General features: G+C 47.9%; 1 protein-coding gene across 13 annotated transcripts in view; it reads left to right on the plus strand.

The window, feature by feature from the left end:
* CACNA1D (calcium voltage-gated channel subunit alpha1 D) overlaps nucleotides 1-23,001 on the plus strand; it is a 376,968-nt gene that overhangs the window by 305,586 nt on the left and 48,381 nt on the right. For 7 of the 13 annotated variants that reach the window (XM_053600728.1, XM_053600730.1, XM_053600729.1 and 4 more), the window contains 8 exons: nucleotides 2,237-2,343; nucleotides 3,884-3,971; nucleotides 4,513-4,620; nucleotides 4,709-4,761; nucleotides 6,464-6,610; nucleotides 8,281-8,482; nucleotides 10,452-10,610; nucleotides 12,008-12,118. In XM_053600728.1, the coding sequence (XP_053456703.1) occupies nucleotides 2,237-2,343; nucleotides 3,884-3,971; nucleotides 4,513-4,620; nucleotides 4,709-4,761; nucleotides 6,464-6,610; nucleotides 8,281-8,482; nucleotides 10,452-10,610; nucleotides 12,008-12,118 (975 nt within the window). Of the gene's footprint in view, nucleotides 1-2,236; nucleotides 2,344-3,883; nucleotides 3,972-4,512; nucleotides 4,621-4,708; nucleotides 4,762-6,463; nucleotides 6,611-8,280; nucleotides 8,483-10,451; nucleotides 10,611-12,007; nucleotides 12,119-22,549; nucleotides 22,634-23,001 lie in introns of all 13 variants that reach the window. The other 6 variants (XM_053600740.1, XM_053600741.1, XM_053600739.1 and 3 more) reach the window with 1 other exon arrangement.

Consider the following 23,001-nt stretch of genomic DNA (forward strand, 5'->3'; position numbering starts at 1 on the left):
GCCTCTGAAATTTATCAACTGATAACAGATACTTCACTATGTGTGAACTTTCTTCCACCCTTCCTGACAGCACAGTCAGAGGAAAAGCATCTATCCTGTGAAGGGAATGTCTTTCTTCTTATTTCTCTGACTGTATTATGCTTTTCAGTGGCCTAAAATAGTAACATACTATTTTCTTGCAACAGAATTTGCAAGATGACTTGAGTCCATTTGTGTTAAGGTATTTTCTATCTGTTTTTATGGATGGGCTTACATTTACACAAACAAAAGGAGAACACTTTGGACAGGGCGACCTAAATGTACTGCCCATGCATGAGCTAACAGTTGCCATTGCTGCATGTGGTTTGTTTACTGACTGTAAAGTCTGCTCCATGGGGGAGCTCATTCCCCATGTGCTCCAAGAGCTGGAGATCACAGGCAGAGAGCTGAGAACTCCCAAGACTGGTTAAGAACCACAAGGTGTAGGTATTGTGGTTCTAGGAGAACATGGCCTGTGAGAACCATCAGAGCAACCGTCCCCTACTGGGGAGACGAGCTGGGAAATGAAGACTTTTAGCCATAGTTTTCTTTAAGTCATTTTGGCGTGCGTCTCAAGAAAAAAATACATTTTATATAGAATACTATGCAATTTGGGCTCTTCACAAAATCTTCAATAAAATGAAACCTCAATTAATGTGGTCAGGGAATGGCATATTTAGTTTCCTTCATTTTTTGTTTTTGGTTAATGAAACAGCACAGAACCAACCAACATATGTTTAAACCTTAATGAAAAATATTCTAAAACTTTGAGTGAATTCATTTTGCTGCCTTCAGGCCGTGGAATTTTCTTAACAGTTCTCTTGTAAGTCAGAGCAGTGCAGCAGCGTGGTGACCAGATCTTGTGTAAGGCCTCCAGGATCAGGGCTGTGGATGCGGAATACACAGGGTGGCTGCCAACACACTCGACATCTGCCTCAGTTTCTTATTGTGAGAATTTTCCTTCTCTTTTCAAACTGAAAGGGGAAATGTTCTACTAAATATTTTAGCCCAGTTAATTGAGGTTTTATTTTATGGTCAACATTTTCAAGTTGCTAAATGAATATAATTACTCTTTAGCTTTGGGGGAGTGACATATAGGTTATTTAAAAGGATAAAAATGATGTTGGTCTTTCATTTCTGTAGATTTGTTTCAGTGACTTAAATATTCCAAGTCACTCTTCATTTTGAAAGTATTTTAGAGAATGGAAAATAAACTAAGACAAGAAGGATTCAGAAAATAGAGATTTACCAAGAAGTATCTAACACTGAAGTGATGGTTCCTGGTATCCTTGGGGAGATTTGGAAGGCAGTTTAGTTATTTGGTCAAACCGTATGAAATTGCCATTTTTATAGCTTGAGAAGTGTTGAATATTGGCAGTTTCATGAAGTTCAGTACAATGTTTCCCAACTCTCCCTCTCTTTAGTATTAATCTGAGCTTTCCCCCAGCCACTTCTGTTTTTCTTACATAGATAGTGAGCTCTGCACATTTTGCCGTTTTTTACTCTGGGGAACTTCCTTACTAAACTTTTTTCCCATTGCCAGTAAAACATCGCTGGAGCACCCATAGAATGTGCTCTGGGTACACGTGGTGCGAGAGGAGAAAGCAGTGAGACGGCCTTGGTGAGGTGCCGCCTGATGGCTGCTTTGCCATGCCTTGCATGTGCTAGAGCAATTAGACTTTGAGGACCTGTTTAAATCAGATGTCTCTCATTAAAGACTGTTAGGAACAGTGGGGGCCTAGGTGGAAAAGTGATGCAGGTTTCTGTACAACCATAGCCTGTGAGCTTTGGACCCAAGCCTCCACTGGAAAGCCTTACTTGGAACAATGTAGGCTCTCCTGGGGTCTCAGAGAGACCAGAGCCAGCACTTTGTGGGGAGCCAAATTGGGCAGCAACTATGTTCTGACAAACAAAATCATGTGGCATCTCTCCTGAGATAAGCTCTTTGGACATGACAATGATATATTCCTATTTGGAATCTAATACCACTGTAATAAAGCCCAAATTGATCTTTTAAAATGTAACTGAAATAAACTGCCACTTTTCCAGTTTTTTGTTGAACAAATTATTTGGTTGCTCAGCTTGTTGGTTTATGTGTCTGGCTTCTTAATGTACTCTTGTTAATAAAGGCATATTTACCTCAAGATTTTATAAAGAGCCCAGGTTTCTTTTCCTCTGGAGAGAAAAAACAGTAAATCCCCCCTGATTCTGCTTATAGATGACGACTTTTGGCGCTTTCCTCCACAAAGGGGCTTTCTGCAGGAACTACTTCAATTTGCTGGATATGCTGGTTGTTGGGGTGTCTCTGGTGTCATTTGGGATTCAGTAAGTATTCCAGGGGGAGGGTGTACCCAGGACTGTTGGGCAGCATGGCTTATGTAAAGAATGTCAACATAATTCATAGAAGTCGAGCATTTTTAGAAGTATATTTAGTTATCTAGGGTCGCTTAATTTGCTACCATACCAGAGAGCATCAAACAATTCATATTTTCTTGTGTTTCTTTTGTTTCTTTTAGTGCCCTCCACTAGGTTAGGTTTATTACTCTGTGTGAAATCGCTTTAAACTGAAGCAAAAGAAATCTCGACTAGGAGAGAGCAGCGAGGTTCTCCTCCCACTTCCCCAGAGGCTGTTCCCAGGGCCTCGAGGGCATCTTCTCTCCTGATCCGGGCTCCCCTTCATTATAGGAGGGGCTAGGACTTGGGGGCTTCTTAGGCCCTTTCAGCCTGGTTGTTGAAGATGTCTCTTGATTTCTAGGATGCAGCAGCTGCTGGGATCTTTTCTTCTGGCCTCTGACATTTTTCAGCTAGGAGGAACCAAGGCAGAAAGCCAGGGCCCTATGTCCTTTCCATGGCATTTCAGGTGGGGAGCGCCATCACTGGACATTGCCTACCCTCTGCCCGCCCAGGGGTCTGTGGCAGGGCTGCAGTGGAACATCCAGTGTGGCTTTGCCTTCTGGCTGCCCTGGGAGCACCTGCGTTCCAGGGCTGACCTCAGCACTCCCACATGAACCCCTGTGCACACACACACACCCCTTTAAGCTAAAGAGAAGTGGAAAGACCTGTCCCTCTTGGAAGACCAAGGACCTCTGCCTGACAGAACCCTCTGTGTCATCCTTTTCTCCTCCCACCACTGCCCTGGGAGGGAGTCCTGTAGTCACAGGTTGGAAAGATATTTGCACTAGTATTGTTCCAACTCCTGTAGACTCCCAGGCTGTGTCCCTGCTCCCCAGCTGCAGCCTGTGCCCCTTTCCTGCTGAGCAGGTGCCCTGGCTGCATCTAGCTGTCTGGGCTGCTGTGAGTGGACTGCCTCCCCCTTGTCGGGCCTCTGTACGGGCTGCTCCCTCAGCCTGCGGCTCCCTCCCCTTTGTTTAGCTAACCCCTGCTCCTCCTTTGGGACTTACTTGGCTATCCCCCGACACTTAGGCTTTCTCAGTGCCCCTGCAGGTTGTGCTCCCCTAGCCTAGCAATCACCCAGCTCTGCTGCCGGACCGTGAGCTGCTTTAAGGCCAGAAAAGCTCCACTGCCAAAGCACTATAGCGAGTCTCCAAAGTTAAACAGTACAGGACCTGAAGCCTGAAAGCCAAGGGCTACATAGTGTTTACACAGAGTGAAAAGAACAAAGCAAATTCATACATCATGTCTCTGCCAAGGTTAGCTATGTGCCTCTGTGAGTACCCACGGGCTCCGCCCAGGAGGTGCCATGCAGTGTGGGTGGGAAGATTGGGTGTCAGCCGTGGAGAGAGCAGCTCCACACGGTCCTGCACAAATTGTGTGGTGGTATTAAAGTGAAGGTCAAGTGAGATAATCTCAGAGTCCTGCCTGTCTGTTACGCATCCTGCTTGCCTTTTGTCTGCTCTTTCCTTAGATCCAGTGCCATCTCCGTTGTGAAGATTCTGAGGGTCTTAAGGGTCCTGAGGCCCCTCAGGGCAATCAACAGAGCAAAAGGACTTAAGGTTTTGATCCCTGTCCTCTGGGCTGGGCCGGCTTAGGTTGGGGTTGGCTGTAATTACTGACTCTTCTGGGCCAGAGCTGAGGCCTAATGAACATTTGAAAAGGCTTTCTAACCAATTAAGCCACCTATGCCAAATGTTAATAGAATTTTAAAAATTGTTTATTTTTATTTTAATTTATTACTTTTTATTTGTTTTTCTTTGTGTTTATTTTAGTCTTTAAATCTATTTTTATGAAGGCTATACAAAAGGCCAGGGTTCATGTTTTCCTGAACCTTTTTTAGGGTAGGGAGCCCTTTGGGCCTGTGTGCCAGGAAGTGCTGCACCCATGGCATTTCTTGTCACTAAGCTCACTGCTTTGAAGGAAACCACAGAAGGCCCACTTGCATAGTGCTCCTTTCACAGACACCTCCCTGAAGAGGACTATGGTGGAAAATGATACACAAATGCACATGAACATAGAATCTCCTAGGTGGTAATAGCTCACCTCACGGCTAAAATAAGGAAGGACAATGATGCCCCTCTGCCTCTGTCCTCTCCCCAGCACGTGGTCCAGTGCGTCTTTGTGGCCATCCGCACCATCGGCAATATCATGATCGTCACTACCCTTCTCCAGTTCATGTTTGCCTGTATCGGGGTCCAGTTGTTCAAGGTAGAGGGCACTGCCTTCAAGAATAAAGCCTAGGTTGATTTCTTTAAGGAGAAGCCTGCACTTGACTTTCTGTCTGTTTCATACCCAGGGGAAGTTCTATCGTTGCACAGATGAAGCCAAAAGCAACCCTGAAGACTGCAAGTGAGTGTCTTGACAGCAGAGCGGGGCCCTGGGAGAACGTATAGGAAACATCAAGGATTCACTCGTGCCGGCATTTGAGGAGTTCTTGTCCTGCAATAAAAGAGGCCTGTGTGCTCAGTTCATGGCTAGAAAGATATAGTGTTTAGTTTTATTTTTAAATTGAGGTGAAATTCACATAACATTAAAAACCAATCATTTTAAGGATGCAATTCAGTATCCTTTGGCTTATTACTCTGTAACTTAGTGCAGTCCCGTTATCATGCAACTAACACCTCCATCCAGTTCCAAAACTTTTGTATCATCCCAAATGAATGAATGTATGGGATCTTTTGATGTCAGATGTGGAATCTGTGAACTGAAATAACAATCATGAAATGCCCCAGAAGCTTCCCTTGCACCATGTGGATGGCTTCCCCCAGACTGGAAGTTGAAACTCAACTTCCTGATGTTCAGGAGCGGACTACCCTCTTCTGACGGATTTTTCAGACTTACTCTCTCCTTGTGCCTGTCACCCACACTTTGGGCATATATTTCTATTTACGAGAACTGGCAGAGGAGAGACAAGGTAGGAAATAATCATGCCTCTTATTCCAGGATGTCCAGTGAATATGCAGGCAGGCATGGGAACTTCTGTCTGGTTTGAGAGTGTGCAGAAGTCCGTGCTCCCTGTCCATTAGAGATTAGCTCCCTAGGCTGTGGCTTACCTGGGTTTCTTGTAAGCAGAAGGTATAGCCAGAGAGCAATAATTGTACTGTGGGCGTGTACTTCAGAGACACCTTCACGTGGCTGTGGGGTGCATGGCACCCTGGAGGGGGCAGCACAGCAGTAGTTTCCTGGTGGGCTGGAGGTGCTGTCCTTTCCTTCTTGAAGCCTCTGCTTTCTCATCTGTAAAATAAAGATGTTGGACTTTATCTTGTGGTTCCTTCCTTCACAGAAGTAAAGTTCTGTGAGAAATTCTATCTGTCAGAAATTATGGGGAAAAAAACCTGGGAATATCATTAGTAAGAAAAAGAGATTTGATTAAAACTAAAATGCAGGCTCGGCACCTATAGCTCAGTGGCTAGGGTGCTGGCCACATACACTGGGGCTGGCGGGTTCAAATCTGGCCCAGGCCTGCCAAACAACGACAACTACAACAAAAAAAATAGCCAGGCATTGTGGTTGGCACCTGTAGTCCCAGCTACTTGGGAGGCTAAGGCAAGAGAATCGCTTAAGCCCAGGAGTTTGAGGTTGCTGTGAGTTGTGACACCATGGCACTCCACCAAGGGTGACATAGTGAGACTGTGTCTCAAAAAAAAAAAACAAAAACTAAAATGCAGATAAGAGTGTATCTGGGCTTGTTTCCAGATACACTTCTCTTATACTTTGGCCAAAGCTTTGATTCTTCAGAACACACTTCAAGCTCGTTGTATATGAGGTGCGTTTACTGTTCAGGGATTTCCACTGGTTAACAGACACATACTGGTGTCAACCTGACTGCTCTGGAGAATACAAGATGTGTTAATAGTTGTTCAGTGGTTACTTGAACTACAAAGAAGATTAAGTGCAGGGCAAGGAGAAGAGAGACCCTTCCTGTGCTGTACTTGGCCATGTGCCTGGCTGGCAGGGTGAGCGTGATGTGCCCAGAAGTGGGATTGGGGGTGCGCAGCTGGCTCACTGCTTCCAGTTGCCATGTGTGACCCACACTTCTTTTCCTCTCCAGGGGGCTTTTCATTCTCTACAAGGATGGGGATGTTGACAGCCCTGTGGTCCGTGAGCGCATCTGGCAGAACAGTGACTTCAACTTTGACAACGTCCTCTCTGCCATGATGGCGCTCTTCACCGTGTCCACATTTGAGGGCTGGCCTGCGTAAGTACTGAGGGTGTGCTGTCTCTGCCCCAGGGGTGTCTGCCTGCTCTGGGGGCTCATCCCTGTCTCCAGGAGTCAGTCCCACTTCTGTCTTCCACTGCCACAGGCTTACCCTGCAGCTTTTGACCTTAGGTGGTTCATCACTCACTTCTTGACCCACAGGTTGCCTTTCTCCATTTAGGCGAATGACTTGTGAAGCAGGAGTGGCAGAGGTCCTGGGCAGGGCCTCTGGGTGGGAGCAGGGAAGCCCGGAGGTGTTGGCCACGTGAACTCCTGTTGGTAGCCATGGTGGGAAAGCTGCTATCTGATGCTCCTTCACAGGGTCTTGGAGTGCCCCAACCCATGCATGCATTCCTTCCTCGACCTCAGCAAGTACTAATGTGGAGAGGCACAGGCAGCTGCCCTCCTGCCATCTCTCTCACTGAGGTGCTTGTTCATACACTGTACTCTTGACCCCAGCTCCATGGAACATGCCATGCTAAGCACCATGCAGGAAGCAAAGTTGTCTAGACGTGATTCCTCCCTTCAAAAGCCCACATGTAGTCAGAGTGTCAGGCAGTAAAACTGGGCGGGAGGTCTGCTATGTCCTAGATGTGCAGAACGGGGTCCTGAAGAATGGCTGGGATTTTGGTGGATGAAGGAAGAAGAATGGAAAGGAGATGGTAGAATACAAAAGGGTGGCTCTCCTGCACCTTTGTCTTGCTCTCTGTTGATGTCCCATCACCAACATCTGTGCATACATAGAGCCCTGACTGTCCTGTTCATACACCCAGAGGGGCTGCAGAAGATGGGCAGGCTGGGTCTCAAAGGCTAGCAGAGCTCTCGGGTACTCTTGACAGTCAGATATTTTCAGGAGCTCCTGCGGGGTAAAGAGATGGTCTGGTGGGGCTTACTCATTAGGAAATTGATCCAGGATCCTTCACTCTGTGGAGGCACTGGGTGTAGTCTCAAGTTTTAAATACTATGCTTTAGCAAATCACATAGCAACTGACTGGAAATGAACATATCTGGGACTTGGAAGAACTGGACTCAACTCCCAGCTCTGCCCCTGAGGGAGTGTGACTTGAGTGTTTTTCTACCTCTCTAAATGTCCGTAACGTGGGTATTGCAGTAATGTCTGCCTTTCCAGATAGGTGTGAGTGTCTAGCTCTGTGTACACATGGGCTGTCTGCTCCAGAAGTGTTAAATCTTCATCAAAATGGGGCTCAGTTGAACTTAGGGGTTTTACAGTAATTTCCCTCTTCCTATTAAGAGTTCTGCTTGACATATATTTAATTTTAGTGGATATTTCAGTTTATGGAACCACCCTTAGCTTAGATTCTTGGAAATACTGGTTAATTGCTTTCTTTGCCACTGTGTACACAGCTTTCAGTTCCTCTGTTGTCTCACATGTGACGTTCTTCCTCTCTGAATAGAAAGGAGTGTTACTGAATATTTGTAAGACCTTGTTTTTTTCAGTCCTCAAAATAGTCAGTAACTGTATCCCAGATGGTCCCTCCTCTAAGTACTGGGTGTCTGGGCCTGAATCGGTGGGTTGTGTCCAGAGGCTTTGGGAGAGGTGCCTGGTGCTCATGGGAGGAGTCCAGAGGGACAGCCCTGGGAAGACAGTGGGCAAGGCTGCTTGTACCGAGGGGCTTGGCAAGTCCTCACTTGATCTGTCTGTTCTTCAGGTTGCTGTATAAAGCTATCGACTCAAATGGAGAGAACGTCGGCCCAGTCTACAACTACCGCGTAGAGATCTCCATCTTCTTCATCATCTATATCATCATTGTAGCTTTCTTCATGATGAACATCTTTGTGGGCTTTGTCATCGTTACGTTTCAGGAGCAGGGGGAAAAGGAGTATAAGAACTGTGAGCTGGACAAGAATCAGGTTAAAGTCACACCCTCTTTGGAGTGCCTTCTCTTTTGACTGCTTACCCCCATGATCAGAGAAGGGCACCCACCTGCTGACTACCCCTGAGGCCCAGGCCCTATTCAAAGCATGCTTTGGCCAGTTTGAATCATCACTGCTGAGAGTCGGGTTCCCAGATACAGACTAGAAGAGATGTTGTAATTAAGGAATCCATCCTCACATCTATTGGTGTGAAATCAAAGAATGCTTTAGGCCACCTTCTGTGGTTGTGACTACAGTGATGGCTCAGAATCTCATGGGGAGGCCAGGAGCTAGAAAACACTCAAACATGTATAGTCCCTACTGAAAGAGAGTCTTTAATATCCATGTAGGACACAGTTTCACAACATTGCTGCTGCTGACATTTTAGGCTGGCTAATTCTTTGTTGTGTTTCCTATGTGATACTCAGCAGCACTCTTGACCTGTACACACCAGATGCCAGTAGCACCCCCAGCCCTTAGTAAGGATGATTGAAACCTCTTCAGACACTGCCAAATGTCTGGTTGAGAATGGCTGATGTAGGAGGAAGTGCCCTATACCACCACAGGGAAGTCAGTAACTTTAAATCTGGGGCTAAGATTGTACCATCACTGTCCTTTATCTGCCATCTTGTTTTAGCCAATCTGAAAAAGGTAGGGCCTTTGGCTGTGGTTACAAGGTCAACCGAAGGAGCTGGGAGCCCTGCACTCTCCCGCATCTTCTCTGAGACCTTAGTGCTTCCTGCTCCCTCTGGGGCTTGTTATCTCTAAACTGAGAGCATTTCTGAGGTTCCTTTCAGCCCTAAAAAAGTCTGGGAGTTTCCCCCAGGTCCTCTATCAGTATCATCTCTGTTTTCACGATGATGTAGTAAGCAAGAATGATCTAGTGGTGTGGGCTTCCTGAGGGGAAGTGGCCAAGGCATGATGAGGCAGTCTGTCCCATAGCTGGCTGTTCCCACTGGGGGACATGTGAGGACATGCTGGTTTGATTTGGAGGAAGATTTTCCTTCGAGTTGTGGGGGTGTTCCTGCAGACTCCACCAGTGATAGTCCAAGGGCAGCCTGGCCCAGCCCTTTGCTCACCGAAGGAGGACAGGTGTCGGGGCAAGGCCCAGACTGGCCAGGCAGTCAATATTGTTTAAGTGTTTCAGCACCTGAGGCCTACAACAGGCTATAATCAGGGGTCCCTGGGGTCAGCACAGCACCAGGTCCCAGACAGAGGGACCCTGTCTAAAGTCTGCATATAGAGTTAAACCAGAAGAGTGGGCCATGATACTGAGGTTAAGATGCTCAGGGCTGGAGTCTCCCCCAGGGCTTGCTGCAGAGGGTAGACCAACCTCAGTCCCAGGGAGAGTGGGGAAGACAGTGCTCTGGCTGGGCTCCAGCCTGAGTTCAGTCCAGCTGCCATTACTGAGCACATCCTGGGGGTCTGACACCAAACATGAGGAGCTCCCAAGCCCCTGAACCTCCCAGATGGACACGCAGATAGTTTGTTAATGTACTGTCTGGGTCCATGCTGGAACAGCCAGTAGGCTGCCAGTCTCCGTGAGCAGGCCAGCCCCTGGTTCTTAAGGATTTCTGTGTCTGTTGTTACTTGGCTTCCTCTCCCGGAGGTAGTGCGGGCAGGAGAACTGTGGACATGATCTGCTGATAGGGGAAAGTCCTTACTTCTCTGCTTACCTATGCACTGCACGACCCCAGGGAAGAAAACTAAACACTTTGAACTTAAATCTTTTAAAATAAGCAAAATGGAAACCAAATAGGTTCCCTTCTTAACCCCAAGGTTGCTATGAGGCAGAGAAGGCATGGGAGGGCCCTTTGGTGACTCCAAGTGGTGCCAGTGGCAGGGAGGGGGCTTGCCTGCAGTCACTTCCACCACTGGTTCTGGTCCCCACCCAGGAGGTGCTAAGTATAATCATAAGTATAAAAGGGTGCTCAGAACCCCTTTTTGCCCTTTTGTGCCATTACAGCGTCAGTGTGTTGAATACGCCTTGAAAGCTCGTCCCTTGCGGAGATACATCCCCAAAAACCCCTACCAGTACAAGTTCTGGTACGTGGTGAACTCTTCGCCTTTCGAATACATGATGTTTGTCCTCATCATGCTCAACACACTCTGCTTGGCCATGCAGGTAAAAATGGAGACAGCTGTGGGGATCAAGTCTGGGCGTTCTGCACAGCCCTGTACCCCGAATCCTGAGGGTGGAATGCACCCCCTCACAAGAGGATGGGTTTCATTTTCTGACGAATCTGGGCTGTAGTATAGCCAGAGTCCATTCTGGCCAATAGTCCATCACTGTAGGAATTCAAGACCACTCTTTTGTTTAAGAGACTGTCTGCGCAGCATGATGGCAGGGAACATTTTCTTGGAGCCTGGGTGTGGCCTTCAACTTGATAAACATGTACTATGGGCCTCCTGTGGCCCATAGTATTGTCTGGCTGCTAACTGGGTTACCACCTGAGATCATTAAAATCTGATTAGAGCACCATAGGAGGTGAGGACTAAAGCTCTGGAGGTGAACAGCCATTTTAATCCCGATCTTGCTCCTTGCCAGCTGGATAACCTTGAGAAAGTTAAATTCCCTGAAGCCTTTCTTTATTGGTAAGCTGTGGAAATTTGTCATACCTACCTGAGAGATAAGGTTTATGCTAGGTCATTCTTGTCAGGCAGTCTGAGCTGAGTCACACAGTAACACCCAGTGTTAGAAAACAAAATGTAAATCACATTCCTGTCCTCACAAGCCTCTCAGTATGGCAGTGGGGAATTTTCTAGTTCATGACATATTATGTTTGACCTGAATTGTATCTGTTCGTTGCTTACATTTGGGGCAAAGAATATAATTTGTTTTAATTGGCCAATTCAGATTACAGTGTGGTATTAACAGTGAACATTTTCAGAAGTTATGTTGTCTGGTAGATACTGCATTAGGACAGGAAGCAGAGACCAGGGTCTGGATCCAGTTTTTGCACTGACTTTAGGAACTTGAGCCAATCTGGAAAGTGAGTCTAAAGAGAGGGATAAATTTTCTGGCAGCCTTCTTCATTTAAGAATTCTTTATGAATGAAAAGGACCTTATGCTGATGAGGGGGAAGGATTATATAAATTCAAGGTAACACCACCTTTTATTAAACATACATCTACATGGCTTACAATTTATCCCCAACCAAGTTCTACCTTTGCTCATAAAAATTTTGGTGGTTTCTGCATTCTGCTTTGGTGAAGGCCCTGAATATAAACCCTGCCAGAAGAAAGGGTTAATTCTCTTTCTCCTGAGCAGAGGAAATGGATATGTTTTTCCTTTCATCATTCAATCATCCTCATCTTGTCACGGACCCCTGTGGGAGTTTACCCCTTTGTGGGAGTTTACCCCTGTGACATTGCAGTGCCAGTCAAGGGGGAGTCATTGGGAGAGGGTGCTGGGCTTGGGAAGGTGCCCACGGGGGACACACAGGGCCAGGAGCCTCCGCCTGTGAGTAGGTCTAATTATGGTTGAGTCTCTGAGAGCTGCCCCTCTGTCTCCGTCCACAGCACTACGAGCAGTCTAAGATGTTCAATGATGCCATGGACATTCTGAACATGGTCTTCACTGGGGTGTTCACCGTTGAGATGGTTTTGAAAGTCATTGCGTTTAAGCCTAAGGTGAGTTGCTGAAGCTACTTTGCGAAGGCTGTTGCTGAATCACTCCAGAGAAGCACCCGCTTCCTGTTAATCTAGTGTTACTGAGTGGTGTTAAATTGTCTGGCTGCTAACTGGGTTACCACCTGAGAACATTAAAATCTGATTAGAGCATCTATATACACATGCAAAAATGAAACTGGGAACACAAAAGTCATGAAAACAATTCTGAGAAAACGAAGAAAGGAGAAGAGATTTGGGAACTTACGGACTGGAGGTTGTTCTGAAACTGGATTTTCTGTTCCTAGAATAAGTATGGATCATGCTGTCTCAGGGAAACCTGCCTCATTACTTGAGCATTGGGAAAAACATTCAAACATAAACCTGAAAGAATTTGACACTGATTTTACTTTCAGATTTCTAGCATAAAGACTTTGGTTTTATTTGTTCTGGTCTATAGCATCCTTTTTTACCTTTTATGGAAAGCTCAGAAACCAGCCACAGACCTCTCACAGCCATACCATCTTTTGTTTGCTTAATTTAGAAAAATTTCACTTGACTTTAAGATAAAACAAGACACAAAATGTGTTGAACAGTGCTGGCAACTCAGCATGCTGTGCCTCCTTTGGGAGGGAGTGGATCCAGCTCCCTGCAGTCAGTGGCTGTGGTGTAGAAGGGGCAGTATTGTCAGTGCTGGAGTTCTAAAGGGACAGCACTACACAGTTCTGCAGCTGGCTGCACTCAGATCCCTGCTCGGGCACTTGCTAGCTTACATGACTCACCTGCTCTGTGCCTGCTGTCCTCATCCACAAAGTAAGGATGCTCATGGCCCTATTCCATGGGACAGTTGTGAGGAGTCAAGAATTACTATAGACACAGTGCATAAAATCATGCCTGGTGTGCAGTGCCATGCAGCAGACAGGTGTCAGCCAATGCCACTGTCACCACCATCACTAACATCAAGTTCCCTCATTCTAAAACCATACACAGAAGAGCCATCTCAGATGACCTGTGGGACATTCAGCCCTCAATTTCTTTCCTAGCACAGCCCCCAACTCTCAGAGTTAGGGAGTGCCAGAGTAGCGACCCAGTTATCTGTGATCTGTGTGTAAGGTATCTGATGATACTGGTTCTAGGAAGACATGGCTTATGAAGTGATGGTTTCACATACTCCATAGTTATGTGAAATTCTAATTCCAAACTATTCCTTTCTTTGATTTGAATTAATCTTTGTGCAATCTTTATCAGATCTTTGTGGACCAAAAAGAAAGGACATTTGTAAGTGATTAATTGGGGTGATTGCAGTGGGGTCAAATTTGGCACCTTATGCATGGCCAGACGTTACCTTACTGTGACTTGTCCACATCTACATACATAAACATTTCTTCCTCTTGCAAATTCATCTTAATTTCCTTTGAGATTTTGGTTTGCTTCCCTCTCACCTTTACATCTTTGAACAATATTTGTCTGAACTGATGGAAAAGGTTGCAAAGTAAGAACATCAAAAGTATTTGAGAAATGCAACATGGGACATATCTTTGGGACATTTCCCAGATAGCTGTGACATGTCTTCCCCCCCCCCCTTGCCTGGCAATGAAGCTCTGAAGCTTTTGAAAGCTTGTTCCAGGCTGAGGAGAAAGCACATACACTCACAGTGTGTGTATGTATGTGTGCACGTATGTGAGCATGTGTGTGCCCATGTATTTGTGTGTGTGCTCACACCCTCTAGCAGCTCTTAGCACGTTGACGGCTTTAGGGCACCGCTTTGCCCAGTAAATCTCCAAACCTGGGAGGAGAGTGCAGTGGCGTGTGAACAGACGGGTGATACTAAAGGGAAATGAGTAGCTAATTATAATCAGTACTGATAGATCAGTTTTAAAATGGGTTATTTCCTCTAGAAATTGTGCTGCTTTTTAGTTTTACTCAGCAAGACAGTTTCTTAGCATAAGCCTCAGATTGTAACAGGGAGGACTTTGAAAACAGAAGCAGCAGCAGTTTCCCTGTACCCAAAGGGCACTGTCGCTGTGTTCACCAAAGCAAGGAAGGGAGATTTTATATTATCTCATGCCTGGACAAGTGAGAGAATCAGTTCCCCGAAAGGCAACACTCCCCCTAAAATTTTTCCTGTCCTTTCTCTCTCATTAGTTTCTTCGGTGTTAAGCCCATCCAGGCAAGTGGTCTTTCACAAAAAGCCAGGGAGGCCCTTCCTTTCTGGTTGGTGGGGTAGCCTGGCTGAGGAACAAGGTGGTCAGAGCAGCAGGGGGATGGATATTGCCAGGAAACGGCCACAGAGGACATCAGTCTCATCTCAGAGGAGTGTCTGTCTTGTGTGAGGAGCTTGGTGGTAGGGTCCCTTGGGGAAGGCATCTCCACAGTGCAGCATACCTTCCAGGAGGACTAGGCAGCATCTTGTTAGGAGACACGGGGTTGCAGCTGTTTTGTAACACACATATGAAAGTGAAATTAGACAGAAATCTTTCCTGGTAGATGAGAAGGCATTTAAGGAGGCAAGGGTTAACAAAAGTCAAGAAGCCTGACCCTAAGGACTTCTTTTATATTAGGTAACCTGACTGAGAGGAGGGCCTCCTGAAAGTAAGTTCAGTCAGAGGGAAATGGTCCCAGGCCACGCGACGTGAGGCCACCTAGCATCTATAAGCAGGAAGGGACGAGGTAGAAAGCCCGGACCTGGGAGCATCCATGGTGGAGGAGGTAGTCCCTGAGCGCTGGTCAGGCAGGTTGGAAGGTGAGAAAAGCCATAGAGCAAAAGAAAAAGAAAGGGGAAAGTGAGGGGAAAGCAAGCAAGTAGTTTAGTTTATTATCTCGATTTCCGCAAGGAAAATCCACCAGTTGGTATTAGCTGGGTTTAGGGTGTTCAAAAGTACATCATGATTTAGGCAAGACACAAGCCACGTTTCCCCGACCCTTCTTCCTTCAGTACTCCCAGGGAAAGCTGCTGGAATTCTCCAATGAATTCTCTTCCTCCAAAGAGAGATATTTACAAAGAAGGGCCTTGTCCAAACCACTGGTCCCAGCAGGTAAAAAGAGCACCTCTGTGGGGCCAGAAGGACCCTGTCTGTCTGGGCCTTCTCTGTGCTTCCAATGTCACCCCTCTGGTGTTTTGTCCAGGATGGATTCTAGGCTAGGTCACCCGCCATGGCTGTGGGCTTCTCTCCAGTGAGTTCCAAAGTCTTAGTCCTTAAAGTGTTTTGATCTTAATTCTACCCTGAAAATGTTTAATTTACATTGCTCACCACTTGAGCTTGGAAAAAATACAGTGAAAGTAGATTTAGGGAAAAAACAAAGTATTTTAGTGCTGGTGTGCAGAGCTGAAGTGCAATGGGCACTCCCTGCGAGGGTCCCTGGCCAGAGGAGGGCTTCTTTTTTTTCTTTTTTTTGTAGAGACAGAGTCTCACTTTATGGCCCTCGGTAGAGTGCCGTGGCCTCACACAGCTCACAGCAACCTCCAACTCCTGGGCTTAGGCGATTCTCTTGCCTCAGCCTCCCGAGTACCTGGGACCACAGGCGCCCGCCACAACGCCCAGCTATTTTTTGGTTGCAGTTTGGCCTGGGCTGGGTTTGAACCCGCCACCCTCGGTATATGGGGCCGGCGCCCTACCGACTAAGCCACAGGCGCCGCCCCAGAGGAGGGCTTCTTAAAATCCCAGCAATCGTACTGGTGTTCATTCTCCACCTGCTGGAAAGAAAAATTGATACTGTCTTTTCAGTTCTCCAGTGATCACATCTATTCTGAAAGATTTATTTTTAATATCTAATGAAGCTTGAACTATTACTGTCCTTAGACCTTTATATTGGGCTTCTTACTGGCCTCCATCCTCTCACCCTGTCCCTTCAGTGCCAAGATTTCTCAGCACTATTTCCTGGTCCTTTTCTCACCTTGTACGATGCAACATGCCAGGGCTCAGTGGCACCCCGGGACACCCAAACCTGCTCTGCCCTGCTCTCTCCCAAGCCACTGTGCTTGCGGCTAAGTGCTCTCCTTGCCTTTGGCTTCCCATTCATCTGCCACACACTTCCTCTATCAGTCCAAAGCTGACCAGGCCACTCTTCCAGCGAAATTCTGGCACCAGCCACCTACTGCTTGAGAAAAAATACAGTCTAATATTCAAAGTCCTCCATGAAATACTGCCCCCTTTCCTGCCATTTCTTCTTTCCCACCCCATTCCCGAGTGGGGCATGCTGGACCTTACTATGCCCGCATGCCTGTGTCTGGAAGCCCTCTCTGAGATGTCACCTCCATGACACCACCCTCACCAGCCAGGCCAGAGTCAGCCCTCCCTCAGCACATGGATCTATAGCTGCTCACCATGCATCAACATTACCAACACCGCTCCATATCTGCCTCTGCACTTGCTGAAAAGGAGCTTCTTGAGGTCACAGCCTGAGTCTTCAGTCTTGGGTTCCCTTGAGCTTCACATGATCCCTGCCACATGGTGTTTATGCAGTAAAGATTGATAGAATGTAGAAAGGAATGAGTGGATGACCCTATAGATGCAGCCTCTGGGCATAGATGGCATTTGCTTTTCTAATTTTTTTTTGTTGTTGGGGATTCATTCAGGGTACAAGAAACAAGGTCACACTGGTTGCATTTGTTAAGTAAAGTCCCTGTTATATTTATGCCTTGCCCCCAAAACGTATGTCACACACCAAGACCCCACCCCTCCCTCCTCTCTCTCTGCTCTTCCTTTCCTCCACCCTCTCCCTCCTTCCCTCTCTCTGCTCCCCCTTTGCTCCACCCTCTCCCTCCTTCCCTCTCTCTGCTTCTCCTTTCCTCCACTCCTCCCTCCTTCCCTCGCTCTGCTCCTCCTTTCCTCCACCCTCTCCCTCCTTCCCTTCTCTGCTCCTCCTTTCGTCCACCCCTCCCCCCTTCCCTCTCTCTGCTCTTCCTTTCCTCCACCCCTCCCTCCTTCCCTCTCTCTGCTCCTCCTTTCCTCCACCCCTCCCCCCTTCCCTCGCTCTGCTCTTCCTTTCCTCCAGCCCTCCCTCCTTCCCTCTCTCTGCTCCTCCTTTCCTCCACCCCTCCCCCCTTCCCTCTCTCTGCTCTTCCTTTCCTTCACCCCTCCCTCCTTCCCTCTCTCTGCTCCTCCTTTCGTCCACCCCTCCCCCCTTCCCTCTCTCTGCTCTTCCTTTCCTCCACCCCTCCCTCCTTCCCTCTCTCTGCTCCTCCTTTCCTCCACCCCTCCCTCCTTCCCTCTCTCTGCTCCTCCTTTCCTCCACCCCTCCCTCCTTCCCTCTCTCTGCTCCTCCTTTCCTCCACCCCTCCCTCCTTCCCTCTCTCTGCTCTTCCTTTCCTCCACCCCTCCCTCCTTCCCTCTCTCTGCTCCTCCTTTCCTCCACCCGTGCCTCCTTCCCTCTCTCTGCTCTTCATTTCCTCCACCCCTCCCCCTTCCCTCTCTCTGCTCCTCCTTTCCTCCACCCCTCCCCCTTCCCTCTCTCTGCTCCTCCTTTCCACCACTCCTCCCTCCTTCCCTCTCTCTGCTCCTCCTTTCCTCCACTCCTCCCTCCTTCCCTATCTCTGCTCCTCCTTTCCTCCACCCCTCCCTCCTTCCCTCTCTCTGCTCCTCCTTTCCTCCACCCTCCACCCTCTCCCTCCTTCCCTCTCTCTGCTCCTCCTTTCCTCCACCCTCTCCCTCCTTCCCTATCTCTGCTCCTCCTTTCCTCCACCCCTCCCTCCTTCCCTCTCTCTGCTCCTCCTTTCCTCCACCCTCCACCCTCTCCCTCCTTCCCTCTCTCTGCTCCTCCTTTCCTCCACCCTCTCCCTCCTTCCCTATCTCTGCTCCTCCTTTCCTCCACCCCTCCCTCCTTCCCTCTCTCTGCTCCTCCTTTCCTCCACCCTCTCCCTCCTTCCCTATCTCTGCTCCTCGTTTCCTCCACCCCTCCCTCCTTCCCTCTCTCTGCTCCTCCTTTCCTCCACCCTCCACCCTCTCCCTCCTTCCCTCTCTCTGCTCCTCCTTTCCTCCACCCTCTCCCTCCTTCCCTATCTCTGCTCCTCCTTTCCTCCACCCCTCCCTCCTTCCCTCTCTCTGCTCCTCCTTTCCTCCACCCTCCACCCTCTCCCTCCTTCCCTCTCTCTGCTCCTCCTTTCCTCCACGCTCTCCCTCCTTCCCTCTCTCTGCTCCTACTTTCCTCCACCCCTCCCTCCTTCCCTCTCTCTGCTCCTCCTTTCCTCCACCCCTCCCCCTTCCCTCTCTGTGCTCCTCCTTTCCTCCACCCCTCCCTCCTTCCCTCTCTCTGCTCCTCCTTTCCTCCACCCCTCCCTCCTTCCCTCTCTCTGCTCATCCTTTCCTCCACCCACCCACCCCCCTTCTCTGCATTTGCTTTACTATCACAGGATATTTGAATAGAGCAGAGTGCCCACATGTTTTCCTTTGAGTCCCTATTTTACCTTTGGAAAGGCTTATGCTGGTTAGAAAGCTGTCAGTTACAATTTCTACCAAAAGTTGGCACTATGAATCATCACTCAGGTCTAATACTGCCCAAACAATCCCTGCCAAAAACCCAATAAGTGATCTGGCTGAGTGATTTGTATAGGTCTCTTCTGCAGACGAGAGTGAATGTAGGCAGCATAAGAACCTGGACTTGGGCTGCTTTTCTTGTTCCCTGTTTGCAACCATTCCGTAGATGTTGCCCTCTCATCATGCTAAGCCTATGCTATATTTTGGCTAGATGGCCAGAAATAGAAAAGGGTGCAGCTCTGCCTTCTGGAAGACCACTGTCGGGCAAGAAACAGACTTTGGAAGACAGTGAGAAAATAGTGTTTTTGGAATATCAGAGCTCCCTGGCCCGAAGGCCCACATTAGTCTGGTTGATGATTTTACCTTTCAGAGTCAGAAATGTTTCTAAGTAATAGACATTATTGCGCATGACTGACTTGCTTGGTCTTTTCAAACAGGTGGAACTGGACCAAGAAAAAGAAATAGATTGCTGGTTCTACTTGAGAGGCCCTGACTTCAGAATTCAGCTGTAGAACATGTCGTCCTGGGCCAAGAGCAGAGAGCATAGCTATGGGCCCATGCCTTACCTCTGTTACAAGCACCATTGTGTCTTTGGTGGGGAAGGGGTGGGGGAACTGAATCATGCACTTGACAGTGAGTTAAGGAATAGGAGGCTACTAAACAGGGAAGCAGTATGTGGGAGGAAAGGGAGGGCTGACATTTTCTGCCTCCCTGGAGGCTTGTCAGAGCCACCTGGTCAAAGCCTGTGATTCCAACCACCTGCACCAACTCAAGCCTCCTGTTGCCTAGATTAGGGGTGTCAGCCTTCTGTCCATGAGCTATTAGGATTTGGGCAAAATTTTTTGAGTGTGGGGAGTTTTCTAGAGTTGATGAGACTATCAGACAGTTCCAGGATACAAAAGAATTATTAACCCTATGGTGTTCATTTAAAGGGGTCTTATCCACCACAGTGCACCAGATTGAGAATAGCTTGTAGCTCATGGATTTACCCAAACATTGGAAGGCTGATCATTCTACAGAGAGAGAGGAGCTATTCAGGAGTAAACTCCAAAGTAGGTGAGAAGGGATTGCACACAGTGGGTGTGGCCTCTGAGGAATGTTGTAAAGTAACAGGAGAGAAACGGAGCCCGTGGCAGCCATGTGGCAGGGCAGCAGCAGAAGTAAAGCAGTGATCTTCACTGCTCTGTGAGTACTCCAGAGCTCTGGTTGCTACTCATGGACAAGTGTTTGCTCACAGCATAAATTCCCCCCAGAGGAGAGGGCAAGGATCAGTGTACTCTTTTTAGCTTTTGAGTTGCTGTTAAGTCCAGGCTTTGCTACTCCAGGTATACCCTCTGGCATGGCTGCCAGCCAGAGGGCTGCTTGTTACCCACTGGCAACAGTATAAAGAATTAGGAAGCGGGCCCAGCATGCTTGCTGATCCAGTCAGCCTTTTGTTAGGACACTTCCTTGATGAAGAAAGCACTGGGGCCTGTTCTTTATCTCACCTTTCAAGTTGAGCATCACTAGTCTAGATCTCAACGGCTGCCTATCTTTCTTCAGTTTTGTTGACCGAGAACCATGAGTTCAGGAGAAGAAAAGCTAGAAGGTATAAGCTATGGTATTTTTTAAGTAGACTTTCCCATTAGACTTTTATACAGATCATCGGATTGGGTGCAGGTTAACTCCTTTTGTTGACTATTAGGCTGCTGAGGGAAGAGGGATCTGGGAGGGAGGCAGTCCATGAGGGTGAAATGAGAGAGGGGCACTGTGACTGTAAGGTGAGGGAGAGGGGTTAAAAAATAGTGAGAGAGCTTGGTATGGTGGCCCGTGCCTATAATGTCAGTGACTCAGAAGCTGATGTAGGAGGATGACTTGAACCCAGGCTGGAGTGCAGGATACCATTGTAGCTCATTGTAACCTCAAAATCCTGGGCTCAAGCAATCCTCCTGCCTTAGCTTCCCAAGTAGCTGGGACTACAGGTGTGCACCCCCATGCCTAGCTAATTTTTTTGTAGAGATGGGATCTTACTGTGTTGCCCAGGATAATCTTCAACTTCTGACCTCAAGCAATCTTCCTGCCTTGACCTCCCAAAGTGCTGGGATTATAGAGGTAAGCCACCATGCCTGGCCAACTCCATCTCTAAACAACAACAACAAAAAAAAAAACAAAGAAAAAGAAAATCAGTTAGAAATCACAGCTCTTGGGTAGGGATATCTTAGATAACTTAAGATGAAATTTTAAAAGCAAAACATCAGTCAGTGTAATAGCTCCTCTATAAATTTATCTGGAGAGTTTAACAGTAACTAAAATAAATATCCCTACTGCAGTTATTAGGACAGTCAACATGTCCACATTTTCTGTAGTGTCACAAAAGGCTGTGGCAGTAAGTGGCTTCCTCTGGGTTTGCATTTGATCACAAGTTCCTAGACCTGAGACCTCAAAATGCCTTCTGTTCTAGTTTCCTTAATACGGCACTAAATGTACCTAGTCCTAAGCATGCTGGACCCCTTTTTATATAGTTAGTACCTGAATTTTTATTTCTAAAATCTGTTCTGGCTTTGGGGGAAAAACATAGTTGATATATATGCAGAGTCATTGACCTTCTCAGTCTGCTCCCTTGCAATGAGAAGCCTCCCTGCCTTGTGTGCAGTACCTCCCAGGGTGCTGGGAGATAGTGGGCACAGATTTAGCACCTATGATGCTGATCCTAGAGGAAGATGGAAGATGTGTAGCCAGTCACATGGATTTGTAAGTCGTAACTGTAGAAATGCACGTTCAGAACTGTGGCAAGGTATGAAAAAACACATACCAGCCACAGCTGGGTGACATTGGTTACAGGATGGTGGAAGGAAGAGACGTGGCATGAGCCAGGCCCTGACTGGGTTTTAGGCTCTTAAAGGTTGGGGCATGGGGAGGGGACAGAACAGTGGTACAGTCGTCCTCCTGGAGTGCTGCTGTGGTGGTGGGCTTTGCTTAGTGGTCAGTGTGAGGGAGCTACAGAGTTAGCTGGTGGAGTGTGCGCAGTCAGGAGGGACTGGCAGGTCCTGTCACAGAGCTAATGTTTATCTGACCTTGAAGGGAAAGTGAATTTGAGCAGATAGCATTGGGGATGGGGCAGCTGGGATTGCAGAGGCATCAGGAGCTGGGGAGCAAACTGGGGGTGGCTTGAAAGATGGGAAAGAGTCCATAAGCCTGGAGGATGAAGAGGGGAAGGGAAGAGAGCAAAAGTCGAGGTGGAAGAAGAAGCCTATGGATGCTTTGGGGCTTCTCCTGAGGAAGTGGGAGCCCTCAGTGCTCTTCCTCCACAGAACCTGCCACGGCCTCCCTGCACTGAGCCCCAGCCCACAGGCATGAGTGAGGCCCAAGGCCACAGCGCTGTCACTATTACCCTATAAACCTTCACTTGGATCTGTGTCCACTAGACTGAGAGCTCTTTGAAGGCAGGGACTGATCTCAGCCTTCCTGCCACAGGGCACAGCCTTTAATGCTTGCTTGCCTGGCAACAGTGAGGAGGGCTGCTGGGATATGTGGAGGGACAGCGGTGAGAGCATGTGGAATGCCTGGAGATGGCGTTCTTTAAGTGGGAGGAGAGAAGCGAAACCAGTGGAGGATTGGAGACCCTGGAAGGAGTAGGAGGACCTTCCTCTTCCATCAGCTTGAAAGTTTTGGGGTCATCACTCTGCATACCAGGGCAGGGTTGCCAAAATGCCTCCCTCTGTGCTGCAGATAGATGTTCTGCTTGGTTTGGTGCTGCTCAGGACATGTGTGTGTGTATACGTGTGTGTGTATGCACGTGTGCGTACCCTCTCTCACATGTAAAGGTGCACGACCTCCCTGCTGTGTCCCTTTCCACCAGTGGACATTATTGTTACCTCTTTGGCTTTCTCACCTTACCTGGTTGCCAAGGGTGCTGCAGGGACTCTGATGTGTCCCCGTATGGTCCATGTGATGTTTGACTCATACATACTCATAAACATCTGCCCTCACCTGCTCTGTCCAGGGGTATTTTAGTGACGCCTGGAACACGTTTGACTCCCTCATCGTAATCGGCAGCATTATAGACGTGGCCCTCAGCGAAGCAGACGTGAGTATTCATCTGGCGTGGCTGCTCCTGTGTCCTCTCTCCTCTATCTGTGCACACTCTGCTCCCTGCCCTGGCATCACCTGGACAAGTCACAGGTCCCAGTCACTTGATCTGAAACTAGGATTTCCTAATGAGAGCTGTGGGAAAGAAGCCTTTTAGGGTAGAATATTAGCCCAAAGCCTTCGTAGACACAAATCACCTCTTGGAGGACTTACATTTTCACAGCATTTCCCCCAGTCACTGGTAGGAAAGGTAAGATAGAGTGTCCGTAACTGTTTCCACCTGGTGTGTCAAAAGCAATACCAAAAGTGACATATCTCTCGTATGTTTATTTAAGGCGATGTTTCAAGTAGCCAGGTGGCATAATG

This window comes from Nycticebus coucang, chromosome 8 (assembly GCF_027406575.1).
Source record: "Nycticebus coucang isolate mNycCou1 chromosome 8, mNycCou1.pri, whole genome shotgun sequence".
Classification (NCBI taxonomy): Eukaryota; Metazoa; Chordata; class Mammalia; order Primates; family Lorisidae; genus Nycticebus; species Nycticebus coucang.